This window comes from Rhinopithecus roxellana, chromosome 5 (assembly GCF_007565055.1).
Source record: "Rhinopithecus roxellana isolate Shanxi Qingling chromosome 5, ASM756505v1, whole genome shotgun sequence".
In the NCBI taxonomy this organism is placed as follows: domain Eukaryota; kingdom Metazoa; phylum Chordata; class Mammalia; order Primates; family Cercopithecidae; genus Rhinopithecus; species Rhinopithecus roxellana.
In genome coordinates, this window is record NC_044553.1 from 132,459,816 (window position 1) to 132,486,877 (window position 27,062).

The 27,062-nt window shown below is 48.6% G+C and overlaps 1 protein-coding gene and 1 pseudogene across 1 annotated transcript; both read left to right on the plus strand.

Annotated features, from left to right (window-relative positions):
* LOC115897598 overlaps positions 1 to 9,215 on the plus strand; it is a 48,003-nt pseudogene extending 38,788 nt beyond the window's left edge.
* On the plus strand, positions 8,638 to 20,277 carry VRTN (vertebrae development associated). The gene is made up of 2 exons (XM_010382633.2): positions 8,638 to 8,819; positions 17,074 to 20,277. Exon 2 carries the CDS (start codon positions 17,075 to 17,077, stop codon positions 19,181 to 19,183), a length of 2,109 nt encoding a protein of 702 aa, XP_010380935.1. The 5' UTR covers positions 8,638 to 8,819; position 17,074; the 3' UTR covers positions 19,184 to 20,277.
* Positions 20,278 to 27,062: the final 6,785 nt, after the last annotated feature.

Sequence of the window (27,062 nt, forward strand, 5' to 3'; positions counted from 1 at the left end):
GAGTTCGAGGCTGCAATGAGCTGTGATTACACTAGTGCACTCCAGCCTAGGTGACAGAACAAGACCTTGCTTCAGGGAAAAAAAAAAAAAGGCCGGGCGTGGTGGCTCAAGCCTGTAATCCCAGCACTTTGGGAGGCCGAGATGGGCGGATCACGAGGTCAGGAGATCGAGACCATCCTGGCTAACACGGTGAAACCCCGTCTCTACTAAAAAAAATACAAAAAACTAGCCAGGCGAGATGGCGGGCGCCTGTAGTCCCAGCTACTCGGGAGGCTGAGGCAGGAGAATGGCGTAAGCCCGGGAGGCGGAGCTTGCAGTGAGCTGAGAGCTGGCCACTGTACTCCAGCCTGGGTGACAGAGCCAGATTCCAGCTCAAAAAAAAAAAAAAAAAGACAAGACAGATTTGTACCATATCTGTTTGGACTGTGGTTCAAAATCCAACTAGGAACCACAAATTCAGAAAAAATATTTCTAATTCCCGTCATCAACCAAGGACTGTCTTAATATATCTTACATTTATTTCTGAGGGCTTGTGCAAAATAAAACTATGTATGTATGTGTATGTACATGTATATGTACATACATATGCACACACACGTACATACACAAATGTGTATACATGTATATGTGTGTATATGTATATGCGCATACACATGTGAATGTATATGTGTATGTGTGTGCATATATGTGTACATATATATACACACATATATACACTGTACAAAGCTCTGACAAATCAATAAGAAAAAGGGCTATAATCCATAGCAAAATGGGCATAGGATATTCAAAAGAAAAAACATAAATGGCTTTTCTTTTTTCCTTGAGACAGGGTCTCACTCTGTCACCCAGACTGGATTGCAGTGGTGTAATCACAGCTCACTACAACCTTGAACTCCTCAGCCTCCTAAGTATTTGGGACCACAGGTGCATGCCACCACACCTGGCTAATTGTTTCTTTTTTACTTTTGTGGAGACAGGGTCTCACTGTATTGCTCAGGCTGGTGTTGAACTCCTGGGCTCCAGTCCTCCTGCCTTGACCTCCCAAAGTTCTGGGATTACAGGTGTGAGCCACCACACCAGTCTAAAAGGCTCTTACATATATGAAAAATGCTCTTTTATCATAATTTAAAAATGTAAATTAAAACTATACTGAGAAAAACAACAACAAAAAACTATACTGAGGGAATAATTTTTCACTTATTAGATTGGCAAAGATTATAAAACACTTTGATAACACATTATACTGACAGGGTGGGGAAATTGTTCTCTCATACTGTTTTTGGGAAAGAAATTTGGTATAACTTTTTTTTTTTTTGAGACAGAATCTTGCTCTGTGGTCATGCTGGAGTGCAGTGGTGCGATCTTGGCTAACTGCAAACTCTACCTTCCAGGTTCAAGCGATTGCCCTGCCTCAATCGCCCAAGTGGCTGGGATTACAGGCACACGCCACCATACCCAGCTAATTTTTGTAATTTTTGTAGAGACAGAGTTTCACCATGTTGGTCAGGCTGATCTCAAACTCCTGACCTCAGGTGATCCATCCACCTCAGTCTCCCAAAGTACTGGGATTAGAGGTGTGAACCACCGTGCCTGGCTGGCCTGGTATAACTTCTAAGTGGGGAAATTTGCAAGATCTATACAAATTACTATTACACATACAATTTGAAGGCACAGCTATACTTGTACATGTGGAAAATTATGCATGTACAAGCTTACCCATCATTGCAGGGTTTAATCAGCACAAGATGAAAATGACCTTCATGTTCATCAGAAGACTGGATCCATAAATCACGCCCATGCATTACATGGAGTTCATGCTATCTCTGCTAAAATAGAAGCCACCAGCCACATGTGGCTGTGGAGTCTTTGAAATGTGGCTAATCCCAATTGAGATGTGCTTTAAGTGTAGAATACACACCAGATTTTGAAGACTTGGTACAAAAAAGGAATGTAAAATATCTCATTAATAATTTTTTTTTTTTAAGACGGAGTCTCGGCCGGGCGCGGTGGCTCAAGCCTGTAATCCCAGCACTTTGGGAGGCCGAGGCGGGCGGATCACGAGGTCAGGAGATCGAGACCATCCTGGCTAACACGGTGAAACCCTGTCTCTACTAAAAAATACAAAAAACTAGCCGGGCGAGGTGGCGGCCGCCTATAGTCCCAGCTACTCGGAGGCTGAGGCAGGAGAATGGCGTGAACCCGGGAGGCGGAGCTTGCAGTGAGCAGAGATCGCACCACTGCACTCTAGCCTGGGCGACAGAGCAAGACTGCGTCTCAAAAAAAAAAAAAAAAAAAAAAAAAGACGGAGTCTCACTCTGTCACCAGGTTGGAGTACAGTGGCACGATCTTGACTCACTGCAACCTCCGCCTCCCAGGTTCAAGTGATTCTCCTGCCTCAGCCTCCTGAGTAGCTGGGATTACTGGTGCATGCCACCACGCCCGGCTAATTTTGTATTTTTAGTAGAGACAGGGTTTCACTATGTTGGCCAGGCTGGTCTCAAATTCCTAACCTCAGGTGATCCACCCACCTCAGTCTCCCAAAGTGTGGGGATTACAGGCGTGAGGCGCTGCATCCAGCCAATTTCTTTTCTTTTTTTTTTTTTTGAGATGGAGTTTCACTCTTGTTGCCCAAGCTGGAGTGTGATGGCATGACCTTGGCTCACTGCAACCTCCGCCTCCTAGGTTCAAGTGATTCTCCTGCCTCAGCCTCCCGAGTAGCTGGGATTACAGGCATGCGCCACCATGCCTGGCTAATTTTCATAATTTTAGTAGAGTTGGGGTTTCACCATGTTGGCCAGACTGATCTTGAACTCCTGACCTCAAGTGATCCACCACCTCAGCCTCCCAAAGTGTGGGGATTACAGGTGTGAGCCACTGCGCCTGGCAAAATGATATTTCGATATTGAGTTCCTGTCAAAATGGTATATTGTTTTAAAAGAAAATGTATTGTTAATTCATTGCCAATACCTTGGTTTATGCTTGTAATTCCAGTACTTTGGGAGGCTGAGGCGGGAGGATCATGTAAATCCAGGAGTTTGAGACTAGCCTCAGCAATATAGGAAGATCTCGTCTCTAGAAAAAATAAAAAAATTGGCCAGGCAAGGTGGTGTGCACCTTGTGGTCCCAGCTACCTAGGAAGCTGAGGAGGGAGGATAACTTAAGCCCCAGAAGTCGAGGCTGCAGTGAACTGTGTTGAAGCCACTGCACTCCAGCCTGGATGACAGAGTAAGACACTCTTAACAACAAAGACATAATAACTTCACCTTTTCCTTTTAACCTTTTTTTTTTTTTTTTTTTGAGATGAAGTCTTCTTCTGTCGCCCAGGCTGGGGTGCAATGGCACGATCTCGGCTCACTGCAACCTCTGCCTCCTGGGTTCAAGTGATTCTCCTGTCTCAGCCTCCCCAGTAGCTGGGATTACAGGTATGTGCCACCACACCTGGCTTATTTTTTTGTATTTTTGTAGATGCAGGGTTTCACATGTTGGCCACGCTGGTCTTGAACTCCTGACCTCAAGTAATCCACCCACCTCAGCCTCCCAAAGTGCTAGGATTGCAGGCGTGAGCCACCATGCCCGGCCTCCTTTTCACTTTAAAAAATGTGTTTACTGGCTGGTGTGGTAGCTCATGCCTACAATCCTAGCATTTGGGGAGGCCAAAGGGGGAGGATCACTTGAACCCAGGAGTTCAAAACCAGCCTGGACAGCATAGCAAGACTCTGGTTTCTACAAAAAAAATAAAAATAAAAATTAGCCAGGTGTGGTGGTGCCCACCTGTGGTCCCAGCCAGTTGGAGTTGAGATGGGAGGATTGCTTGATCAAGGTCAAGGCTGCAGTGAGCCATGATCATGCCACTGCACTGCAGCCTTGACAGAGCAAGACTATATCAAAAAAAAAAAAAAAAAGTGTTCACTAGAAAATGTAAAAGTGGCTGGGCACGGTGGCTCACACCTGTAATCCTAGCACTTTGGGAGGCTGAGGTGGGTAGATCACTTGAAGTCAGGAGTTCAAAATCAGCCTGGCCAACATGGTAAAACCCGTCTCTACTAAAAATACAAAAAATTACCAGGGGCATGGTGGTGGGCACCTGTAACCTCAGCTACTCAGGAGGCTGAGGCAGGAGAATTGCTTAAACCTGGGAGGCAGAGGTTGCAGTGAGCTGAGATCGTGGCACTGCACTCTAGCCTGGGCAAGAGAGGGAGACACTGTCTAAAAAAAAGAACAAAAAGAAAAATGTAGCCGGGCGCGGTGGCTCAAGCCTGTAATCCCAGCACTTTGGGAGGCCGAGACGGGTGGATCACGAGGTCAGGAGATCAAGACCATCCTGGCTAACATGGTGAAACCCCGTCTCTACTAAAAATACAAAAAACTAGCCGGGCGACCTGGCGGGCGCCTGTAGTCCCAGCTACTCGGGAGGCTGAGGCAGGAGAATGGCGTGAACCCGGGAGGCGGAGCTTGCAGTGAGCTGAGATCCGGCCACTGCACTCCAGCCTGGGCGACAGAGCAAGACTCCGTCTCAAAAAAAAAAAAAAAAAAAAAAAAAAAAAAGAAAAATGTAAAAATATGTGCATAACCCTCTTTAAATTTCATTGGACAGTCATGGTTCTGGATAAAAAAATAAAGTGAAAAACTGTGCATAAGAGTGTTTAGTAGACTACCATTTGTGCTTTAAAGAAAGGAAAAAAGCTATCTCTCTGAGACTTGCTTGTTTATACAGAACCTATCTCTGGAGTGATACACTAGAAACAATATTGGCTGCTTCTGGAGACAGAAACTGTAGGTAGAGAACACAGCTGAAATTTGAATCCTGATCCTTTTGTAAAATTTTTATTTTTGTCTATTTTTCATTTATTTTTTGAGACAGGCTGTTGCTCTGTTGCCCAAGCTGAAGTGCAGTGGCACAGTCTTGGCTCAGTGCAGTCTTCACCTCCTGGGCTTAATCCATCCTCCTGCCTCAGCCTCTGAGTAACTAGGATCACAGGTGCATACCACCATGCCTGGCTAATTTTAAAATTTTTGTAGAGATGGGAGCTTCTTGTGTTTGCCCAGGCTTGTATCAAATTCCTGGGCTCAACCGATCCTTCTGCCTTGGCTTCCCAAAGCGCTGGGATTACAGACATGAGCCACTGCACCTGCCTTTTTTTTTTTTTGAGATGGAGTTTCACTCTGTCTCCCAGGTTGAAGTGCAGTGGCACAATCTCAGCTCACTGCAACCTCCGCTTCCAGGTACAAGCAATTCTCCTGCCTCAGCCTCCAGGGTAGCTGGGATTATGGACACCTGCCTACCTCAGCCTCCAGAGTAGCTGGGATTATGGACACCTGCCACCATGCCTGGCTAATTTTTATATTTTTAGTAGAGACAGGGTTTCACCATGTTGGTGAAACACCCAATCTGCACCCTGCCTATTATTTAGTCAAAAATGTTTTTAAAATTGTTTAATATAAAATGAAAATATCCTTGGCCAGGCACGGTCGCTCACACCTGTAATCCCAGCACTTTGGGAGGCCGAAGTGGGTGGATCACATGAGGTCAGGAGTTCGAGACCACCCTGGCCAACATGGCGAAACCCTGTCTGTACTAAAAATACAGAAGTTAGCTGGGCGTGGTGGCAGGGGCCTGTAATCCCAACTACTGTGGAGGCTGAGGCAGGAGAATCGCTTGAACCTGGGAGTTGGAAGTTGTAGTGAGCCGAGATTGTGCCACTGCACCACTGCATTCCAACCTGGACAACAAGAGCAAAACTCCATCTCCAAAAAAAAAAAAGAAAAGAAAAAAACAAAGAAAAAACAAAAGAGAAGCTAGAAAAATAAACACATATATATGCACATAAAAAGATGAAAATGGGTTGGGCATGGTGGCTCGCACCTGTAATCCCAGCAATTTGGGAGGCCAAGGCAGGAGGATTTGATCCCAGGAGTTCGAGACCAGTCTGGGCAACATAGGTAGACCCTGTTTCTATTTTTAAAAAATATATATTATCTGGGCGTGGTGGCGTGTGCCTGTTGTCCCAGCTCCTTGGGAGGCTGAGGTGGCAGGATCACTTGAGCTCGGAGTTTGAGGCTGCAAATGAGCTATGATCTCACCGTTTCACCCCAGCGGCAACAGAGTGAAACCCTGTGTCAAAAAAAGAAAAGAGGCCGGGCGCGGTGGCTCAAGCCTGTAATCCCAGCACTTTGGGAGGCCAAGATGGGCGGATCACTAGGTCAGGAGATCGAGACCATCCTTGCTAACACGGTGAAACCCCGTCTCTACTAAAAAAGTACAAAAAACTAGCCGGGCGAGGTGTCGGGCGCCTGTATTCCCAGCTACTCGGAGGCTGAGGCAGGAGAATGGCGTAAACCGGGGAGGCGGAGCTTGCAGTGAGCTGAGATCTGGCCACTGTACTCCAGCCTGGGCGACAGAGCCAGACTCCATCTCAAAAAAAAAAAAAAAAAAAAAAAAAAAAAAGAAAGAAAAGAAAAGAAAAAAAAAAGATGAAAATGCATAGCAAAAGGACTGGCAGATGGGTATAGTGGGGGGAATGTGTTGGGTATGGAAAAAGGGCTTGCTTACCTACTTTTTTTTTTTTTTTTTTCTTTGTTTTTGAGACAGGATCTCACTCTGTCACCCAGGCTGGAGTGTAGTGGTGCAGCGGTGCCATCATAGCTCACTGCAGCTTCTACCTTCTGGACTCAAGCAATCCTCTGGCCCCAGCCTTCTGAGTAGCTGGGACTATAGGCATGCACTACCACACCTGGCCATTTTATTCTGTATTATTTGAATCTTTCGTAAAGAGAATGCTTAACTTGTGTAATTCTAAGAAAAAAGGACTGGATTAGAAAAAAATATACTGAGATGTTAACAATAGCTGTCTTTAGATTATAGGATTATAGGTAATTTTTCTTTTACTTTACTTTCAAAAAATGTCCCAATTATTCTATAAATAGCACTCTTGCTTTTGTAATGGAAAAGCCAACAAACCTTTTTGTTTTTTCGCTACTTTCTTTTTTAAAAACACTTCGAAAGATTCCATTAGCCTTAAAAAAATTTTTAAATTATCTTCATTGCTTTTTAAAATGATAGCAAGTAATGCAGACGTTTTTATAAAATGTCAAACAGCACAGAAAGAACATAGTGTGGAAAGAAAAGGTATTTCGTAATTCCATCTCCTTCTATGAGATAACCACTATTCTCTAAAACTTTAAAAATACAGCATATTTATATTAAGAGTTTAAAAATAATTTCAAATTAACTGGAAAGGCTGAGAACTGGAATACACTTTCTTTGTACCAAGCAGAGTTCTAAATGTTTTAAATTTATCATCTCGGGAATTTACCCAATGACTCTCTGGGGTAGATGTTATACCCCATTAACCACAAAGTCAGGCTGGGAGGGGTTTAACAATTTGCCTAAAGCCACACTCTAGTAAGGGGTAGGATTGGCATTCAAACCCAAGTCCAAGACATCCGCTAAGCCACAGCCTCAGGCCACTGCCATCACGGTGGGTGGGGCGGGTGTGATTATGTTGCAGGAACTGGACTTGAGTTCAAGTCTAATGGCCCTTCTTCCAGTGCCCCTGGGAAAGGGTGTTTAGTGAAGGACTTTTTGTTTTTGGTGATAAGTGTGGAGCTGTGATTGAGAGAGGAGAAAATGATAATAGTGGAGCTGGAGCATAATGGATACTTGAGGGCATTTTACAGTGGTTGCCAGGGGAAACACAGCACGGAGGAGTGATGGGTGGAATTGGAAAGAAGCAGCTAGCTACAGTACTCCAAAGGGTTAAAGCCAGGCTGGAAAGCCCCTGGGGGGTGGGGGGGAAGCTGCCACTAAGGCTGCAATCCTGAGGCCTTCACCTCCCCCATCAGCAGGGGCTGGACTGGTTCCTCCTGGGATTATTTGAGGCCCCTGGGCCCTAGGTGAGCCATGGGGGAGGGACCGAAGCTGCAGGTACTGCATGCCCCCACCTTCCAGTTGGGCTCAGTAAGTTAGGTGCCCTGGGATAGGCCCCCTGGCTCCTGACAGATGCAGTTCTGGCCCAGGCTTGCTTTGGGAATGAGAGGTGTTGAGCCCCAAGCCTGGGGGATGCTCAGAGAATGGAGAATGGTGGAGATGCAGCCTTTAGAGAAAGTGGGGCCTTCCTGGATGGGAAGGGAGCCTGCACCATGATGGGGCGGTGAGTAGCTCTTCAGTCTGCCTGGTTCTCCCTGTCTTACAGGACCAGGGTCGGTGAGAGCTGCCTCACAAAGAGATGCATTTTGAGGGTTCAGAGAGCCTCAAGGTATTTCTCTTAAGCAATCATCCATAGCTAGTTTCTGGGCCCCAGCTTTGCTCTCTTCCACCTCCCCTGCAAGCCTGGCCACAGACTTTCTTCCCCTAGGTCTTTCGATCTGAACCTTCTCCTCCCCTTCACTCCCCTCCCCCCAAACTCTTTGGAAATCTTTCAACTTTCTTTCAAGTTTTCTCTGGGCAGTTTGGGGTTTGTTTCAGAGCTGGGTCAGGGCGCTTTAACACCCCCAGCTGGGGAGAGTGGATGACAATAGCTGCTATCACTTTACCATTGGAAGTGACCCCCGAATTTGCACTTCTTTCATCTTGGTACAGAGCACTTGAGGGTGGGCGATTTCCTGGGGGGAGTGGCTTAAGCCGCTTCCCCACCGGCCAGTTGGCTGTAGACGGTCCATGCTCAATGGTCCTCTACAGATATGAAACTGGTTCTGGAGTGAGACGAGCTCGACTGGGGACGCTGCCTGAGAAGGCCTTTCCCCACAGGGTGACTTAAATGTCCCAGGCTGGAAGGTGGAGCGAGAAGTGGATGCCCCCGGGGCTCTGGGTCACCCTCCAGGTCAGTAAACCAGCGAGTTTCCTCAAAACTAGGAAGGGTGGGGGTGCCCTGTACAGTTTGGAGGCTCCAGCGGGGTCAGGGATGATCTCGGGACCCTACTGGGCCCAGGTCAAGGACTGACCACGTGAAGATGCTGTGTGGTGTGTGTGTGTCTGGGTGTGTATGTAGAGGGAGAGGACGCATTGTTTCAAGTTCTCTTTCTCCCCACCCCCACCTCCACCTCCAGCCCTGTCCCCACCCCCACCCGTCTGCCTATCTCCATTCCCCACCCTACACAATGGTCTGGCCTCGGTCCCTCCCCAGGTTCCTGGAGCTTCTCAGGCTGGATCCCTTGTCCCTGCAGCCCCAGACCTGCTAGCTCCCTCTTTTGCCACTCATTGCCTCCTGGCACCTTAAGGGGCAACCAGGATCCTGTGCTGCTTCCCCTTGTGGGCTGCACTCTCCCTTCCAAACACGTGGTCCAGTAGAGCAACTGAACTGGGCTGGATTGACTTGGTGGCCTCAGGCCCACCCTTGTGACCCAAGGTGCAGCCACTACCCTTGGTGGTGGGAATTTCCTTGGGAAGTCGCAGCCCAAAGGCTTGGCTGCCACTAGCCAACCCTGGCAGCTGCTCTTGCCTGGCTGGGCCTCCAGGGCCACCGGGGAGGGAGCCAAGATGGCTGGCGCTCCCTTAGGCCCTGGCAGGGTGCAGCCTGTGTAGTCGGGCTAGTGTGGCCAGGCCAGGGAGGGCAGGGCAGAGAGGCACGGAGCAAGGCTGGGTGAGGAGCCAGCCATCCAGGGGAGAATCAAACCACAGCCTTCCTGAGACCTGTGTGGGCCATGTGCGGGTTGACTATAGAGAACACAGCGCCTGCTTTGGGAGGGAGAGGAAGAAAAGGGAGGGCTGAGAACACGGGATCCATGGTAAGCTAGAGCCCAGGATGAGGCTGGTAGGGAAGGAGTTTGTTCTAAAGACCAGGCCAGCCCCATAACAGCAGATCTCTTGCCCCTCCATCCCTTGGCCCACCCAGATCCCTGGCTCATTCCTAAGATGCAGGGGACAAGAGGCCAGACCTGGGTTCTGAGACCCCATCTGCTTGAAATAAAGAATGGGAGAGCGGGGAAGCTGACCTTGGTGAAGGCGAGGCTGTGAGTGCCCTGCAGAGTAGCCTGTGGCCATTCATTCATTCCTTGGCTTTACTGGTGCTAAAATCCTGGCTGGATGCCTCTGGATGTCCTGCCTTTACCCCCTCCCCTCTAATCTCAAGCAAGAGGAGGGGAGAGCCTGTGCAGTCCGAGGGCGCCTTGCCTCCTTGGTTTCATACCTTTTTAGATCACTTCTAAGAGTTGTGGGGGCCAGGGCAGGCCAGCTGGGCAAAGTCCATAGATTAGCTATCACTTTTTGCACCTCCTTCCCTGAATGCACCTGGCAACCGGCTTGTCTGCTTTGCATTGCACTTCTAGGAAGAGAGCCATTGCCAAAAAGACTGTTGCACCTGAACCCCATCATCAATTGTCTACTTAAGAGTGATAGGCTTCCCCGTGCAGCCCTTACCCTTTCCACAAGGCCCTATTCTCTGGTGGGCCAATCCATCTGTGGGTTGGGGGTGAGTGTGGAGCTGGTTTTCCTTAAGTTTTTGAGGAAGCCAGAAGTGGGGTATCACATACTTGTACCTCCTACCCCTTTGGGGAAGAGGAAGGAATGAGATTGGGTGGAGCCGGGTGGAACTGGGCCCGGAAAGAGTAGATAGGGTGGGACGAAGAGGGTGGGGAAGGGTGGGGACTGTGCAAGAGGAAGTGTGGCATATCTGGACGTTGTGTTGGAAGGTATCTGGACACTGCTGCGTGAATTCAGGCAAGTCGACTTTACCTTTCTGGACCTCAATTTCCTTATCTGTAAAATGGCCAAGTTTGTCTCAAAGTCCTAATAATCCGTATGTTTGTGGATCCATTGCATGAGGAGAATTTTGGGTGATGGAATTATAGTGGTTAGAAGGGGAGCTTGAGAGTTAGGCTGCTTAGACTTTGTAGCTTTTAAAAGCTGTGTGGTCTTGGGAAAGCTACTTAATGTAAACCCGGAGACTCCAGGTGTGAACTCAGACTAGGGATCCTGTAGATAGTGTAGGTGTGATGGATTGTAGTTCACATGGAAGGAAGGTGAGAACCACATATAAACAAAATTACCTCTGAAAACCCTGAACTCCAAATGCTTAAGGGTGAAAAGCTGGCAGATAGTTGTTAACACTTGGGGGAACATCATGCTCTGCTCAGGAAATCGGCTAATTGCGTGTAAGGGTATAAAAAATCATCCACACAGCTTCAATATATTGTTCCGTCTTGTTTTTCCTGAGATTTTGGTTGAATTACCTAGTTAAATGCACATAGGAAGCAGTCAGTAAATAGTGGCTATTTTCCTAATTTTGTTTACAAAGTATCTAGCCGAACACTCATTTGTATGCAGCTGTAAAATAGCATTCAACAAGTGACATCATGCAAGAAAAACAAAAACCCAACATCTTGCTTGTTGACATGATTGTCTGCCAAAATGAAAAAGCTTGTCTAGGTGTACACGGTTTGTTCTTCAGGGTTCATTTTTTAAAAATTGTATAATGTAAGTGCTGTCTTTACTCAGGACTGATACGGTTTATTTCCTGAATCCAAAGAAAAGTAACAGTTTTCTTTTTAAAGTAAATATAAAAGGCATACAAGTTGACAGATTAATAAAAACCAACTTCTAGAGTTAAATCATATGGTACAAATAGAAATATGGTGAGAGGTTATACCAGATTTGTTACACACATTTTAAAGAAATCTACAGCCTAGAAATTTTATCCAAAGGTGATTCTGATTACCAATGTTTGTTTTTTTCATTTTCATTTTGTGTTTGTTGTTGGTTTTTTTTTTTTTTTTTTTTTTTTTTTTTGAGACAGAGTCTCACTCTGACACCGGGCTGGAGTGCAGTGGTGTAATCTTAGTCCCCTGAGGCTCAGGTTATCCACCTCAGCCTCCTGAGTAGCTGAGACTACAGGCACGTGCTACTGTGCCAGGCTATTTTTTTTTTTTCATAGAAATGGGGTTATGTTATGTTGTCCAGGCTGGTCTCGAACTTCTAGGGCTCAAGCTATTCGCCCACTTCAGCCTCCCAAAGTTCTGGGATTACCGGCGTGAGCCACTGCACATGGGCTGATTAACAATTTTTAAACAACTTTTCTTCTTTGATTATCAAGTAAAATTCTGGTGGGTGTTCCCTCAGTACTTTTTAATTTTTAGTTTTGAGACAGAGTCTCGCTCTGTCGCCAGGCTAGAGTACAGTGGTGCGATCTCGGCTCACTGCAACCTCCGTCTCTTGGGTTCAAGTGATTCTCCTGCCTCAGCCTCCCAAGTAGCTGGGACTACAGGCGCAGGCCACCATGCCCAGCTAAATTTTTTTTTTTTTGTATTTTTAGTAGACACGGGGTTTCACCATATTTTCCAGGATGGTCTTGATCTCTTGACCTCGTGATCCGCCTGCCTTGGCCTCCCAAAGTGCTGGGTTGAGCCACCACCACGCCTGGCCTCAGTACTTTTAATTTTTTAAAAAAATTTTATACTAAATTATAATTTGCATTCATACATTCCTTTCAAATGTAGATTTTTGTTTTTTGCTTTTTTGGGGACAGTCTACTCTATTGCTCAGGCTCAAGGGCAGTGGCATGATCATAGCTCACTGCAATCTCAAACTATGCTCGAGTGATCTTCCTGCCTCAGCCTCCCAAAGTGCTGGGATTATAGGCGTGTGTCACCACACCTGGCCTTAAGTATACAGTTTGAGGAGCTGAAAAATGTATACACACAAACACCGTTTTTAAACCTAAGGCTCATTCACCTAGAGCAATTTATTGAACTCTGAGAACAAGTTTAATCTGAGAACACGGTCTGAGAAACCAGAAAGGATAATGGTCCCTCTTCTAATTTAAAAACAGTGTCTGTGAAGGAATACCACTCTGCTTTGCAACTGAACAATAAAAACATACCAGTAATCGATATGATTAGTTTTGTGTTAAAAGGTGGTTAATGGTTTAAACAGGAGATGAATAACAGACCCTAAAGAGCATTTGGGGCCAGGCATGGTGGCCAACATCTGTAATACCAGCACTTTGGGAGGCCAAGGTGGGTGGATCACATGAGGTCAGGAGTTTGAGACTGTAACACCACCCTGGCCGACATGGTGAAACCCCATCTCTACTAAAAATACACAAATAAGCTAGGCATGGTGGCATGTGCCTGCATTCCTAATTACTCAGGAGGCTGAGGCAGGAGAATGACTTGAACCCTGGGGGTGGAGGTTGTAGTGAGCGAAGAATGCACTACTGTACCCCAACCTGGGTGACAGAGTGAGATTCTGTCTCAAAAAAAAAAAACAAAAACAAAACAGGTTGTGCACATGTATCCTAGAACTTAAAGTATAATTTAAAAAAAAAAGAAAAAATAAAAAATGTTTGGTTTTAACTAGCTTGTATTGTGACCTTGGGCAAATCAAGTTAACTTCAGTTTCCTCACCTGTAAATTGAGGATGATGGTAGTACTTAAAGTATCAGTGTCAGGATTAGGACAGTGCATGGCAAATAGTAAATGCTCAGTGAATCATAGTTATTAGATCCTTGTGCAGTGAATAGATTGTTGCTGTTCGTTTGAAAAGGCTGTTTTTGTTCTAGGACAGCACTTCTCAAACTTTTTGGTTTCAGGACTCCTGTACAGTCTGAAGACCCTGAAAACCTTTCGTTTATGTAGCTTATATCTACCAATGTATATTGTATATAAAATCAAAACTGAGAAATAAATAAAAAAACCTGTTATACAGTAACAAATAATCATTTTTATGAAAAGTGGCATTTCCAGAGCAAAAAAAACTACCTTTTTTTTTTTTTTTTTTTGAGATGGAGTCTCACTCTGTCACCCAGGCTGGAGTGCAGTGGCGCGATCTTGGCTCACTGCAACCTCTGCCTCCCAGGTTCAAGTGATTCTCCTGCCTCAGCCTCCCAGGTAACTGGGATTACGGGTGCATGTCACAAGGCCCGGCTAATTTTTGTATTTTTAGTAGAGACGGAGTTTCACCATGTTAGCCAGGCTGGTCTTGAACTCCCAGCCTGCCTGCCTGGGCCTATCTTCTTTTAAACCACATACTATGGAGACTTGGGAAAATGTTAAGTAATGTCCTAGAGCACATTATTCTACATTTTTACATTTTACATTTTTCTACATCTCCATAGTATTTGGTTTAAAAGAAGATGGGTAGTTTCTCATATTTGTTTCTATGTTCAATCTGTTTCGATATACTGTTTTGGTGGAAGAATCTAAAGAAAATCTGCCGGGTGCGGTGGCTCAAGCCTGTAATCCCAGCACTTTGGGAGGCCGAGACCGGCGGATCACGAGGTCAGGAGATCAAGACCATCCTGGCTAACACGGTGAAACCCTGTCTCTACTAAAAAAATACAAAAATCTAGCCGGGCGAGGTGGCGGACACCTGTAGTCCCAGCTACTTGGAAGGCTGAGGCGGGAGAATGGCCTAAACCCGGGAGGCGGAGCTTGCAGTGAGCTGAGATCCGGCCACTGCACTTCAGCCTGGGCGACAGAGCCAGACTCCGTCTCAAAAAAAAAAAAAAAAAAAAAAAAAAAAAAAAGAAAATCTAACTTCATCTACATATGTAGATGGCAAAAGGAGGAGTATTTTGATCACTTTTTCAGTGGATTTTTTTGATATTATAACAAAACTTTACATGTAGTAGCTTCTTAAAGCTTAATTATAACGTGGAATTTGAAACCATATCCATGAACTTTTTGTACCCTGTTATATTAAAATCCATGGGTCTTTTTTTTTTTTTCTTTTTTCTGAGATGAAGTCTCACTCTGTCACCAGGCTGGAGTGCAGTGGTGTGATCTTGGCTCGTTGCAGCCTCTGCCTCTCGGGTTCAAGCAATTCTTCTGCCTCAGCCTCCTGAGTAGCTGGGAGTACAGGCACCCGCCACCACGCCTGGCTAATTTTTGTATTTTTAGTAGAGATGGGGTTTCACCACTTTGGCCAGGATGGTCTCGATCTCCTGACCTCGTGATCCACCCACCTTGACTGCCAAAAGTGCTGGGATTACAGGCGTGAGCCACTGCGTCCAGCCCCATGGGTTTCTTTTGTACTTTGAATGATTCTTCTACAAGTGCATGACTTTGTAACAGCACCTATTGGCTATTTGGGAAACGTTCACTGAGTGATGTAGATCTTTAGTGGAAACAATTGACAATTCATTATACAGCATAAAAAATTATATTTGTTAGGGCTGGCGTGATGGCTCACACTTGTAATCCCAGCACTTTGGGAAGCTGAGGCTGGGCAGATCACTTGAGGTCAGGAGTTTGAGACCAGCCTGGCCAACGTGGTGAAACCCTGCTTCTACTAAAAATACAAAAATTAGCTGGGCATGGTGGCATGCACCTGTAATCCCCGCTACTCGGGCAGCTGAGGCAGGCAAATCGCTTGAACCCGGGAGGTAGAGGTTGGAGCCAGTTGAGATTGTACCACCACACTCCAGCCTGGGCGACAGAACGAGACTCAGTCTCAAAAACAAAACAAAACAAAACATTTGTTTATGTCACCACTGATCTCATTAGAAAAATCTTTAGATATTAGGAAGCTATTAAGATCACTGTAAAGGATATAGGTTTCCCAAAATTGGAATTTTCAAATGGAAGCTCATAATTTTTTATTGGTAGCAAATAGTTGTTTCCCTTGAAATGACAGGTTCACTTCATTCATTTTTGAAAAAATATCTGCCAAATATATCCAAATCTGAATGACCAGTGTCTATTAGACTTTCTTTCAAGTAAAAATCGTACATCATGCTAAAGGGAGCTAATTTATCAGAAAAGCAGAACAATCATCCAGTGGAGACATTCATCATACCTCGGGTTGCAGCAAGCGTGTTATGAGTATGACCCATTTGATTATACCCAGTATTGAAAAAGACATGTACTTAAGGATCATGGTTTTGTTTCTTTACTTTTTTTAAAAAATAGCATCATTTATATTTATTTATTTGAGACAGAGTCTCGGTCTGTCACCCAGGCTTGAGCACAGTGGCACGATCTCTACTCACTGTGGCCTCCACCTCCCAAGTTCAAGTGATTCTCGTGCCTCAGTCTCCTGAGTAGCTGAGATTACAGGCGCATGCCACCATGCCTGGCTTTTTTTTTTTTTTTTTGTATTTTTAGTAGCAACGGGGTTTCACCGTGTTGGCCAGGCTGGTCTCGAACTCTTGACCTTAAGTGATCCGCCTGCCTCAGCCTCCCAAAGTGCATGAGCCACCACACCTGGCCTCTCTTTTTTTTTGAGACAAGGTCTCACTCATGTCACCCAGGCTGGAGTGCAGTGGTGCGAGCATTGCTCACTGCAGCCTCGGATTCCCAGGCTCAGATGATCCTCCTGCCTCAGCCTCTCAAGTAGCTGGGACTATAGGCACATGCCACCATGCCTAGCTAATTTTTGTATTTTTTGTAGAGATGGCGTTTTGCCATGTTGCTCAGGCTGGTTTCGAACTCCTGGACTCAAGCAGTCCACCCACCTCAGCCTCCCAAAGTGCTGAGATTACAGGCATGAGCCACCACGCCCAGCCAACATCCCTTTATTGTCTCATTTATGCCCAGAACAACTCAATCAAGCATATTCTATTAATTTTTTTTTCCCTTTTGGAGACAGTCTCACTCTGTCACCCAGGCTGGAGTGTAGTGGCTTGATCTCAGCTCACTGCAACCTCTGCGTCCTGGATTTAAGTGATTCTCTTGCCCTAGCCTCCAGAGTAGCTGGGATTACAGGCTCCTGTCACCATGCCTGGCAAATTTCTGTATTTTCAGTAGAGACAGAGTTTCACCATGTTGGCCAGGCTGGTCTCGAACTTCTGACCTCAAGTGATTCATCCTGCCTCGGCCTCCCACCAAGTGCTGGGATTACAGGTGTGAGCCACCGTGCCTGGCCTATAATGCAGATTTTAAAACCCCATTCCCATTTGATAGAAAATGAACAGAAGCATAGACAAGTTAGGTGACCCAAGGTGACCAAGCTTATGTCAGAGCCAGGATTCAAAGCCAGGTTCCAGAGACCACACTTTTCCTCAATACCATTCAGTGATGAACCAATCCCGTCTGTTCTGGGAGGATAGGAGCAGATAGACATTACCTTTTACGAGAAAGTGCAGGAGTGGACAGGGCACTTCGACCTGACCACTGCCCCTCTATCTTTTGCCCTGGCAGGATGACTTCTCGGAACCAGCTGGTGCAGCGGGTGCTGCAGGAGCTGCAGGAGGCAGTGGAGTGCGAAGGCCTGGAGGGTCTCGTAGGTGCTGCCCTCGAGGCCAAGCAGGTCCTGTCTTCCTTCACTCTTCCCACCTGCCGGGAGGGAGGCCCTGGCCTCCAGGTGCTAGAAGTGGACTCGGTGGCCCTGAGCCTGTATCCCGATGATGCTCCAAGGAACATGCTGCCGCTGGTGTGCAAGGGCGAGGGCAGCCTGCTGTTCGAGGCGGCCAGCATGCTGCTGTGGGGTGACGCGGGCCTCAGCCTGGAGCTGCGGGCCCGCACAGTGGTGGAGATGCTGCTGCACAGACACTACTACCTCCAGGGCATGATCGACTCCAAAGTGATGCTGCAGGCTGTGCGCTACTCCCTGTGCTCTGAGGAGTCCCCTGAGATGACCAGCTTGCCCCCCGCCACGCTGGAGGCCATCTTTGATGCTGACGTCAAGGCCTCCTGCTTCCCCAGCAGCTTCTCCAACGTGTGGCACTTGTACGCTCTCGCCTCTGTTCTCCAGCGGAATATCTACTCCATCTACCCCATGCGCAACCTCAAGATCCGGCCCTACTTCAATCGTGTCATCCGGCCGCGCCGCTGCGACCACATGCCCTCCACGCTGCACATCATGTGGGCTGGTCAGCCCCTCACCAGCCACTTCTTCCGCCACCAGTACTTTGCCCCTGTGGTGGGGCTGGAAGAGGTGGAGGCTGAAGGTGCTCCTGGCATGGCCCCAGCTCTTCCAACCCTGGCCCCACTGTCATCGCCGGCCAAGACCCTGGAGCTGCTCAATCGTGAACCTGGCCTCAGCTACTCTCACCTCTGTGAGCGCTACAGCGTCACCAAGAGCACCTTCTACCGCTGGCGGCGGCAGTCCCAGGAGCACCGGCAGAAGGTGGCTGCCCGCTTCTCCGCCAAGCACTTCCTGCAGGATAGCTTCCACCGGGGGGGCGTCGTGCCGCTTCAGCAGTTCCTCCAGCGGTTCCCCGAGATCTCCCGCTCAACCTACTACGCCTGGAAGCATGAGCTGCTGGGCTCTGGCACCTGCCCGGCCCTGCCCCCCAAGGAGGTGCTGGGCATGGAGGAGCTAGAGAAGCTGCCAGAGGAGCAGGTGGCTGAGGAGGAGCTGGAGTGCTCAGCACTGGCGGTGTCAAGCCCTGGAATGGTCTTAATGCAGCGGGCCAAGTTGTACCTGGAGCATTGCATTTCCCTGAACACACTGGTGCCCTATCGCTGCTTCAAACGCAGGTTTCCTGGCATCTCACGGTCCACCTATTACAATTGGCGGCGAAAGGCCCTCCGGAGGAACCCCAGCTTCAAGCCAGCACCAGCCCTCTCTGCTCCTGGGACTCCCCAGCCAGCATCTGTTGGGGAAGGGGCTGTAATTGCTTGGAAGAGTGAAGCAGAAGAGGGGGCAGGGAAAGCCACGGGTGAGGAGCCTCCCACCCCCCAGGAGCTCCTGCCACTAAGGATGCCCCTGTCCCGTTGGCAGAGGCGTCTGCGCAGGGCTGCCCGCAGGCAGGTCCTGAGTGGGCATCTCCCTTTTTGCCGCTTTCGCCTCCGCTACCCCAGCCTGTCACCTTCTGCCTTTTGGGTCTGGAAGAGTCTTGCTCGGGGTTGGCCCAGAGGCCTGTCCAAACTCCAGGTGCCAGCCCCCACCTTGGGCAAAGGAGGGCAGGAGGCTGAGGAGAAGCAGGAGGAGGAGGCTGGCAGGGATGTGACAGCTGTGATGGCCCCACTTGTGGGGGCTTCTTTAGAAGATGCAGAGGGAGGGCCTTCCAGAGAGGGGGCCCTGCAAGAGGGGGCCACAGCCCTGGGCCAGCCCCACAGTGGGCCCCTGCTGAGCCAACCTGTGGTGGCAGCAGCGGGTGGCAGGGATGGCCGGATGCTGGTAATGGACATGATCGCTACCACGAAGTTTAAGGCCCAGGCCAAGCTGTTCTTGCAGAAGCGCTTCCAGTCCAAGAGCTTCCCCTCCTACAAGGAGTTCAGCGCCCTCTTCCCCCTCACTGCCCGCTCCACATACTACATGTGGAAGCGAGCCCTCTATGATGGCCTCACCCTGGTAGATGGCTGACAGGGAGGTACAAAAGGGGCTGGGAGGAAGGGGGACCAGTTTGGAGAAGGTCAGGGACCTGAGCTGACCCCAGGCTTGGCCAGGATGTCCTTTGCTCTGGGTCCCACAGTGTCTACCCTAAGTCCAAGGGTATATTTGTGTTATTTTCTGGCTCCAGGACAGAGAGAGTGCCAGAAATCAGCCATCTGGTCTCCTGTAGGAAGCTGTGGGACCAGAGATGTTCTCTTTGGTTGTTTGCTGGTCATATTTTTACTGTTATGATTTAGTTTTTGGTTTTGATTTGAGTGGGTTGGCTGGCCCCCTTGCTGGAGTTGGAAACCGTATGTATGTCAGGGGGTTTAGAGGGGGGTTGCTTAGCTAGAGCTGCTTTCAGCTTTTCCTGGGGACAAAAGGAGCATCATAGCATGGTCATCGGTCCCACTGGGCAGAACATAGATCTTCAGTTTCTTTTGGGAGTTGGCATCCTCTTTACTCAGTTGTTTCCCAAACATTAGGCTCAAATATGGGGGCCAGGTGTGGTGGCTTATGCCTGTAATCCTAGCACTTTGGGAGGCCAAGGCAGGAGGATCACTTGAGGCCAGGAGTTAGAGACCAGCCTGGGCAGTGTAGTGAGACCCCATCTTTTGAAAAAAAAAGAAAGAAAATCAAATGTGGAGCTGATCAGCAACTTGTGCCTGGCATCCCCAAGGGAGAAGGTGCCAGGTTCAGCATGAGTAGCAGCAGGGATGTATAGGAAGAACCACAGCTGGCTTCTAAGGAATGGCATTGAGGCACCAGAGATCACTGAGGGGCTGGCCCGTCCCCTGCAAGGAGTGGTACCAGGTGGGGCAAAGGCTGGGAGGAGATGCAGGCTCTGGGGGTTATAGCCCAGAGTCTCTGCTTGTGGGTGCTTGATCCCCCTGCTGAGACCCTGCAGTCCTCTGCCAGCCTGGCTGGCTATTGGGGATTCCATCTTTCTGCTGAGCATCTCCTCGGAGCTGGAGGCCCATCTTCAGTGAGGGATCACAAAGCCGCCAGGCAGGTGGGAGACTGAATTTGCCTTGTCCGAGAGTAAAGTTTGAAAACCAAAGAAATAAAGTGATGTGGTGCCCACAGTGCTTGGTCTCTGGTATTTGTTTTGCCAGGATGTGATTGCCCATTCCCATGCTCCCCTTTGGTTTAAGGGGACAAGAGTGACCTCTGTCTCTTGATGGGACACACTCAGGTCTAGGGCTTGGGGGATGAAAAGAGTGATTCTAGGGACTCTGAGTTGGATCTTGAAGTGACCTTGGGTGCTTTTCTAGCTGAAGGGTGGGGCTCTGGCTACCTGGAAATGCCCTCCCTCCCATGGGAGAAACCTGGCATTCCCAGGTGGGGAAGGGCCTGCTGCCACCACAGGTTGGCTCGAAAGGGGCCCACTGTGAGGCTGGCCCTGGGCCATGGAGGCCAGGTCAGCACCTGGAGTCAAATCTATGCCAGGCATTCTATTTAGTCCTTGCAATATTCTCAGGCAGGTAGGCCCAGTCACAGATAAGGACACAGCCTTACAGTGGCTAATTTGCATGCTCCCTCTGCCTGGTGGGACAAGGGTGAAGGCAGCCTCCTGTAACGAGCAGCAGCAGGGATGTAATGGGAGCATTAAGCCCAGGCCTTTGCCCGTTTGGTGAGGGAGGAATCATTAGGGAAGAAGTTCCCTTAGGCCCTTCTCCTCCTGTCTAGGTTTCCTGCAGTGGTTGGCATCCTTATACTCCTGGGGAGTCATTCTTGCCTCTGCTTTTTATTCACCCCACATCCAATCCATCAGCCAGTCCTATTGATGCTGACTCCAAATGATACCCAGAACCCTTTCTCCACTCTGCTGCCATTGTCTCTGTTGGCGCACATCAGAGCTTCCTACCCCATCTCCCTGCTTCCCTGCCTCCACTCTTGCCCCTATACCCCTATACAACCCATTATTTTTATTATTTTTTGAGACAGAGTCTCACTCTGTTGCCCAGGCTGGAGTGCAGTGGCGCGATCTTGGCTCACTGCAACCTCCACCTCCCAGGTTCAAGCAGTTCTCTCCCTCAGCCTCCCGAGTAGCTGGGATTATAGGCACCCACCATTATACCCGGCTAATTTTTGTATTTTTGGTAGAGATGGGGTTTCACCACTTTGGCCAGGCTGGTCTTGGACTCCTGATCTTGTGATTCACCCACCTCGGCCTCCCAAAGTGCTGCAACCCATTATTTTTATTTTTATTTTTATTTTTGAGATGGAGTCTCGCTCTGTTCCCCAGGCTGGAGTGCAGTGGCGCGACCTCGGCTCACTTCAAGCTCCGCCTCCCAGGTTCACGCCATTCTCCTGCCTCAGCTTCCTGAGTAGCTGGGACTATAGGCGCCCGCCACCGCGCCCGGCTAATTTTTTGTATTTTTAGTAGAGATGGGGTTTCACCGTGGTCTCGATCTCCTGACTTTGTGATCCGCCCGCCTTGGCCTCCCAAAGTGCTGGGATTACAGGCGTGAGCCACCACGCCTGGCCACCACCATGCCTGGTAAATTTTAGTCTTTGTAGTAGAGATAGGGTTTCACTATGTTGGCCAGGCTGTTCTCGAACTCCTGACCTCAAGAGATCTGGCTGCCTCGGCCTCTCAAAGTGCTGGGATTATAGACATGAGCCACCATGCCTGGCCCCTAGACAACCCATTCTCTATAGAGCAGCCAGAGAGTTTACGAAATCGGATTTTTCACTTTCCTGCCTAAAATTCCTAGAATTCCTTGTGCTGCTTTACAAAGCCCAGATAATCTGCCCTTGACTCTGCTCCTTGCTCCATGCTGGCCGTAACCCACCACGCTACGGCTTGAACAGTTGTTTCTGCTCTAAAGGCCCTTGCGTTTGCTCCTATAGTCTAGAATGCTTTTCCCTGTCATATTTACATGGCAGACTTCTCACCGTTCAGATCTCTGAGGGTCACTATCTCACCACCCTTTTCATTCTCAGGGTGTTTACTCCCATGTGCTGTTTCTCTTGTTTATTTGCTTATTTGATTATTGCCCACCTCCCCAGCAGAACGTAAGCTCCATGAAAATCTGGGCTTTTCCCTGACTTGCCCACACCACTGTGTTCCCAGCAGGTAGATTTGTTCCTGGCATCATAGGTGCTAAAATGTGTTGAAAGAAGGAATGAGTGAAATGGGGTTTCTATCCCTTTCCTGCTGTTTTCCTTTGGGATCTGGTTTTATCAGACCTAATCAACCTCACTTCCTCCATATTTCTCGTGGACCATTTTTCTGCATCCCCACAGCTACCCCCTAATCTATACCAGCATCTGTTTCTCATCTTTGATACTGGAACAGTTTTCAAACTGACTCTGCCTCCACTCAAACTATCCTAGTTCTTCCTGACAGGCCAGGACGATCCTACTGAAAGTCTGACTCACTGCTGGATTTCCCATAGCCCTCAGCACAAAATCCTAACTATTGAGGCCCACCTGATTCTGGCCCCTACTTTCCTCTCCGGCTTATTTCTCCCCACCAACCCCTCATTCAGACTGACTTTTCCCCCTGCATGCTTTTCTCCCTCCCACAAATGGCGTTGTTGAGACTCTGGACTGAGCCCTGGAGTCTTCACTGAGTCCCCACCACCATGTAACCATTTAACATTTGATGGACGGGTTGGACTGGGGATGTGCCCATCTGGCCTGCAATAGCCATGTATAGCCAGCAGATGGCAATCGGGTGCAGCAACAGACAAAATCTCTGTCTAGGTTCCCAATAGGCACGCGGCTCTGATTTCCCAACCAGCTGTGTACCTGCCTTACTGCTTTGGCCATCAGAGGGTGGTAGCAACTTCCTGAGAACTACCCTTATTGGGGTTCTGGATTCTCCTGTTTCCTCTTTTGCCTGCACTCTCAAACCAGAGCAAATCCTCTGATGCCTGGAGCAGTATCTCACAATAGGGTCTAAAAACTACCTGGATCGCAGTCTCCGCGGGAGCTTATTAGGAGTGTGGATTCCAGGGCCCCATTTACACCTGCTGACTCCAACCTTAGACATTGGAGAGGCAGTATATGCACACGGATGACTTACATAACCTTGCTGTGCCTCACTTTTCCCATCTGTAAGATGGGATTACAGTAATGCCTATAGGATAATACCCTGCACACAGTGCTAGGTGAGCCCAGTTTGAGAACCCCTGAGAGTCTGACTCCTGTTTTCTAGGAGGAAGTCAATACCCATGGATACTCTTGCTCAAGGTTACCCTCCAGGTTAAAGACACTCCTGTCCCAGGACTGAAAGGTGTTTTTTTCCAGAGACTAGCACTGAGCCCTGAACTCAAAGGCAGATATTTTAGCTTCCATTGATAGAAATTAAGATAAAAAATGGTGTATCAGTATTGATTGATTTGGAAAAGATTTCATAAGTATGGATACGTTATTATTGTGTAGAAAAGCTGTTTTCTTTCTAATATGCTTAGAAAGGCAGGGATACCAAGTGCTGACTGTATTTGCTAAGAATACTTCATGCTGATTTTTGAAATCAACATCTGTCGAACTTATTTGTATTTTTCTTCACCATTTTCTGTCTGATGCAGTGTAGAAAGAAAGTCCAGTGAAATGAACAGTGTGTGAATAAAGGAGGAAAAAAAATGTGAGGTTAACTTTGCATCTTCTTCTAACATTCTGTGCAGTTGTAATGTAACAAGTGCTTCTAACAATTTTTTTTTTTTTTTTGAGACAGAGTTTTACTCTTGTTGCCCGGGCTGCAGTGCAGTGGCGCGATCTTGGCTCACTGCAACCTGGGTTCAAGCAATTCTCCTGCTTCAGCCTCCTGAGTAGCTGGAATTACAGATGTGTGCCACCATGCCTAGCTGATTTTGTTTGTTTTTTTTTTTTTTTGAGACGGAGTCTTGCTCTGTCGCCCAGGCTGGAGTGCAGTGGCTGGATCTCAGCTCACTGCAAGCTCCACCTCCCGGGTTTACGCCATTCTCCTGCCTCAGCCTCCCGAGTAGCTGGGACTACAGGTGCCAGCCACCTCACCCGGCTAACTTTTTGTATTTTTTAGTAGAGACAGGGTTTCACCATGTTAGCCAGGATGGTCTCAAACTCCTGACCTCGTGATCCGCCCGTCTCGGCCTCCCAAAGTGCTGGGATTACAGGCTTGAGCCACCGCGCCCGGCTTTAATTTTTTTTTTAATTATTCAGTGTTTCACTGGATGTTTTAGGGGGGTGAAGCTTTATATTTAAGATTGTTAAATCTTAACATCATCTGAGTTCAGGGGTTCAAGACCAGCCTGACCAACATGGTGAAAACCTGTCTGTACTAAAAATACAAAATCAGGGCCGGGCGTGGTGGCTCAAGCCTGTAATCCCAGCACTTTGGGAGGCCGAGACGGGCGGATCACAAGGTCAGGAGATCGAGACCATCCTGGCGAACACAGTGAAACCCCGTCTCTACTAAAAATACAAAAAAAAATTAGCCGGGCGAGGTGGCGGGCGCCTGTAGTCCCAGCTACTTGGGAGGCTGAGGCAGGAGAATGGCGTGAACCCAGGAGGCGGAGCTTGCAGTGAGCGGAGATCACGCCACTGCACTCCAGCCTGGGCGACAGAGCAAGACTCCGCCTCAAAAAAAAAAAAAAAAAAAAATTAAAAAAAAGATCTCCACATTTATCCCCTGGAGGAAGAGGTCAACATAAACTGCTCCCCAAATGTTTCTGTGGAGTCCAGCATTCAGGCCCCAGGGCATTGCTGGTGGCTTCTGGGTCCTGAGCAGCCACCTCATATCCCAACTGCCGCTCCTGGATGTCCCACCATTGCCTCAATCTCACTGCCTGCCAATCTGGGCTCATCCCCCCATTCCCCCTCAGACACACTTCTCTGAGTATTTTTCATCCCGGTTTCTGCAGCATCAGGTTCTTAGTTGAACTGGCCAGAAAGCTGAGAGTTGTCCTAGAATGTTCTCGTTCCCATACCTCCATTCCAGCAGGACCCTAAGGAGAGTTAAGTGGATTTCACGCTATTTTCAAAGTCAGGTTTCACAAGGTTGCACACTGCTGGGTAATCACAGGGAAGAGAATTCCATTGGTCTAGTCCATCCCTGTCCCATCCTTTCCCCTGAGCACAGCTTTCATGCCAGGTCACACCTGAGGCTACTAGACATCCCAAGTCTTGGCCAAGGGCTGTGTCGGCCCTGCTCACGAGGGATCTGGCAGATGTAATAGGTTCCTATCTAGCAGCCTCTGAGAGGCTGAGCTCTGTGCCATGAACTGAGGAGACAGAGCCGTTTGTATTCAGCTCTTGTCCTCACAAAGGCCTCAGTTTGCAGCAGCTGTGGTGTGGCACAGTGTGATAGAGGCTTCCATATGGAATGGGCAAAAAGTGCAGCAGGCTCACAGGAAGGCTATGCTGGCTGATCTGTGTCTGGTACCTTGTGGCCTATTTTCCAAGAATGAGCCAGCTCTTTGAGTGTTGGCTGCCTGGGAGTCTCTGGGAAATGCCTCAATTGCCCCTCAGGTGACCCTAGTCACTGGTTGTAAAAGACTCATTCCAGTTTGGTGGCTGTCACAGGAGGATGGGAATCTAGGGGGCAGGGCTCTTGCCACAGGCAGTTGTCAGGATGAGGCTGGAAGGCTGAGAAGCAAAGCCCGGAGAGTGTGTGCAGGGGAGCCTGCTCTCGCCCAGTGGCTATCCGCTTTCATTGGCCTGATATCTCACCAGAACCTTCTCCTAGTGTTATTGCTTCTCCCCAGCCCCAGCCAGTGGCACCCAGGTTACCTGTAGGGTGGGTTCCTAAGTGTTCCCATTGCTAGTTTATCTCATGGAAGAGGAGGAGGGAAGGTTTTAGATGAGAAGCAGCAGAGTGTAGTTTTAATGGTATAAAAATTTTTCCATGTGGCCAGATGCGGTGGCTCTCGCTTGTAATCCCAGCACTTTGGGAAGCTGAGGCAGGTGGATCGCAAGGTCAGGAGTTTGAGACCAGCCTGGCCAATATGGCGAAACCCCGTCTCTACTGAAAATACAAAAATTAGCCAGGTATGGTAGTAGGCACCTGTAATCCCAGCTACTCGGGAGACTGAGGCAGGAGAATCGCTTGAACCCAGGAGGCGGAGGTTGCAGTGAGCCGAGATCGCACCACTGCACTCCAGCCTGGGTGACAGAGCGAGACTCTGTCAAAAAAAAAAAAAAAAATTCCATGAAAAATGACTTTGAAAATAGCATGAAATCCACTTAACTCTAGGAGGTCTTCTGTGCCAGGCAGAGAGAGCTGGGGGAACAGAGATAGGAGGGCAGCCAGCAGGAGACTGGGCAAGCAGCTGCTCACGTATCACCCTCTGCCTGCAGAGACCACTGGGTTGGCAGAAGGCAGGAAGAGCACAGGGTGTCTTTGTCAATGCCTCACCCCACTCCGTACTGCAGCCCCTAGGGCCAGGAGGAGGAGAAGTGCAGGCTGTGGGGTCAGGGAGGTATTTGAGGAGCATCCAGGCTGAGTGGCTTTTGGTTCCCTTTCCTTCACCTGCCTCCCTGTCCCCCCGCAGCCCATCCTGGCTCAGACAGGGGCCTCTGCAGTGTGGCAGCCTGCAGGTATTGATAGTCGAGATCAGTTTCTAGGTTCCTTAACTGGGCAGAGTTATCTGTTGTCACTTAAGTTAGAATTGGGAGGGTGGGCCGGGCACTGGTGGCTCACACCTATAATCCCAGCACGCTAGGAATCCGAGGCAGGCAGATCACCTGAGGTCAGGAGTTTGAGACCAGCCCGTCTCTACTAAAAATACAAAAATTAGCTGTGTGTGGTGGCAGGTGCCTGAAATCCTAGCTACTCGGGAGGCTGAGTCAGGAGAATCGCTTGAACCTGGGAGGTGGAGGTTGCTGTGAGCTGAGATTGCACCACTGTACTCCAGCCTGGGTGACAGAGTGAGACTCCATC

Excerpts from the sequence above, each read along its gene's own strand:
- VRTN (XM_010382633.2), top strand. The coding sequence starts at position 17,075 with ATGACTTCTCGGAACCAGCTGGTGCAGCGGGTGCTGCAGGAGCTGCAG.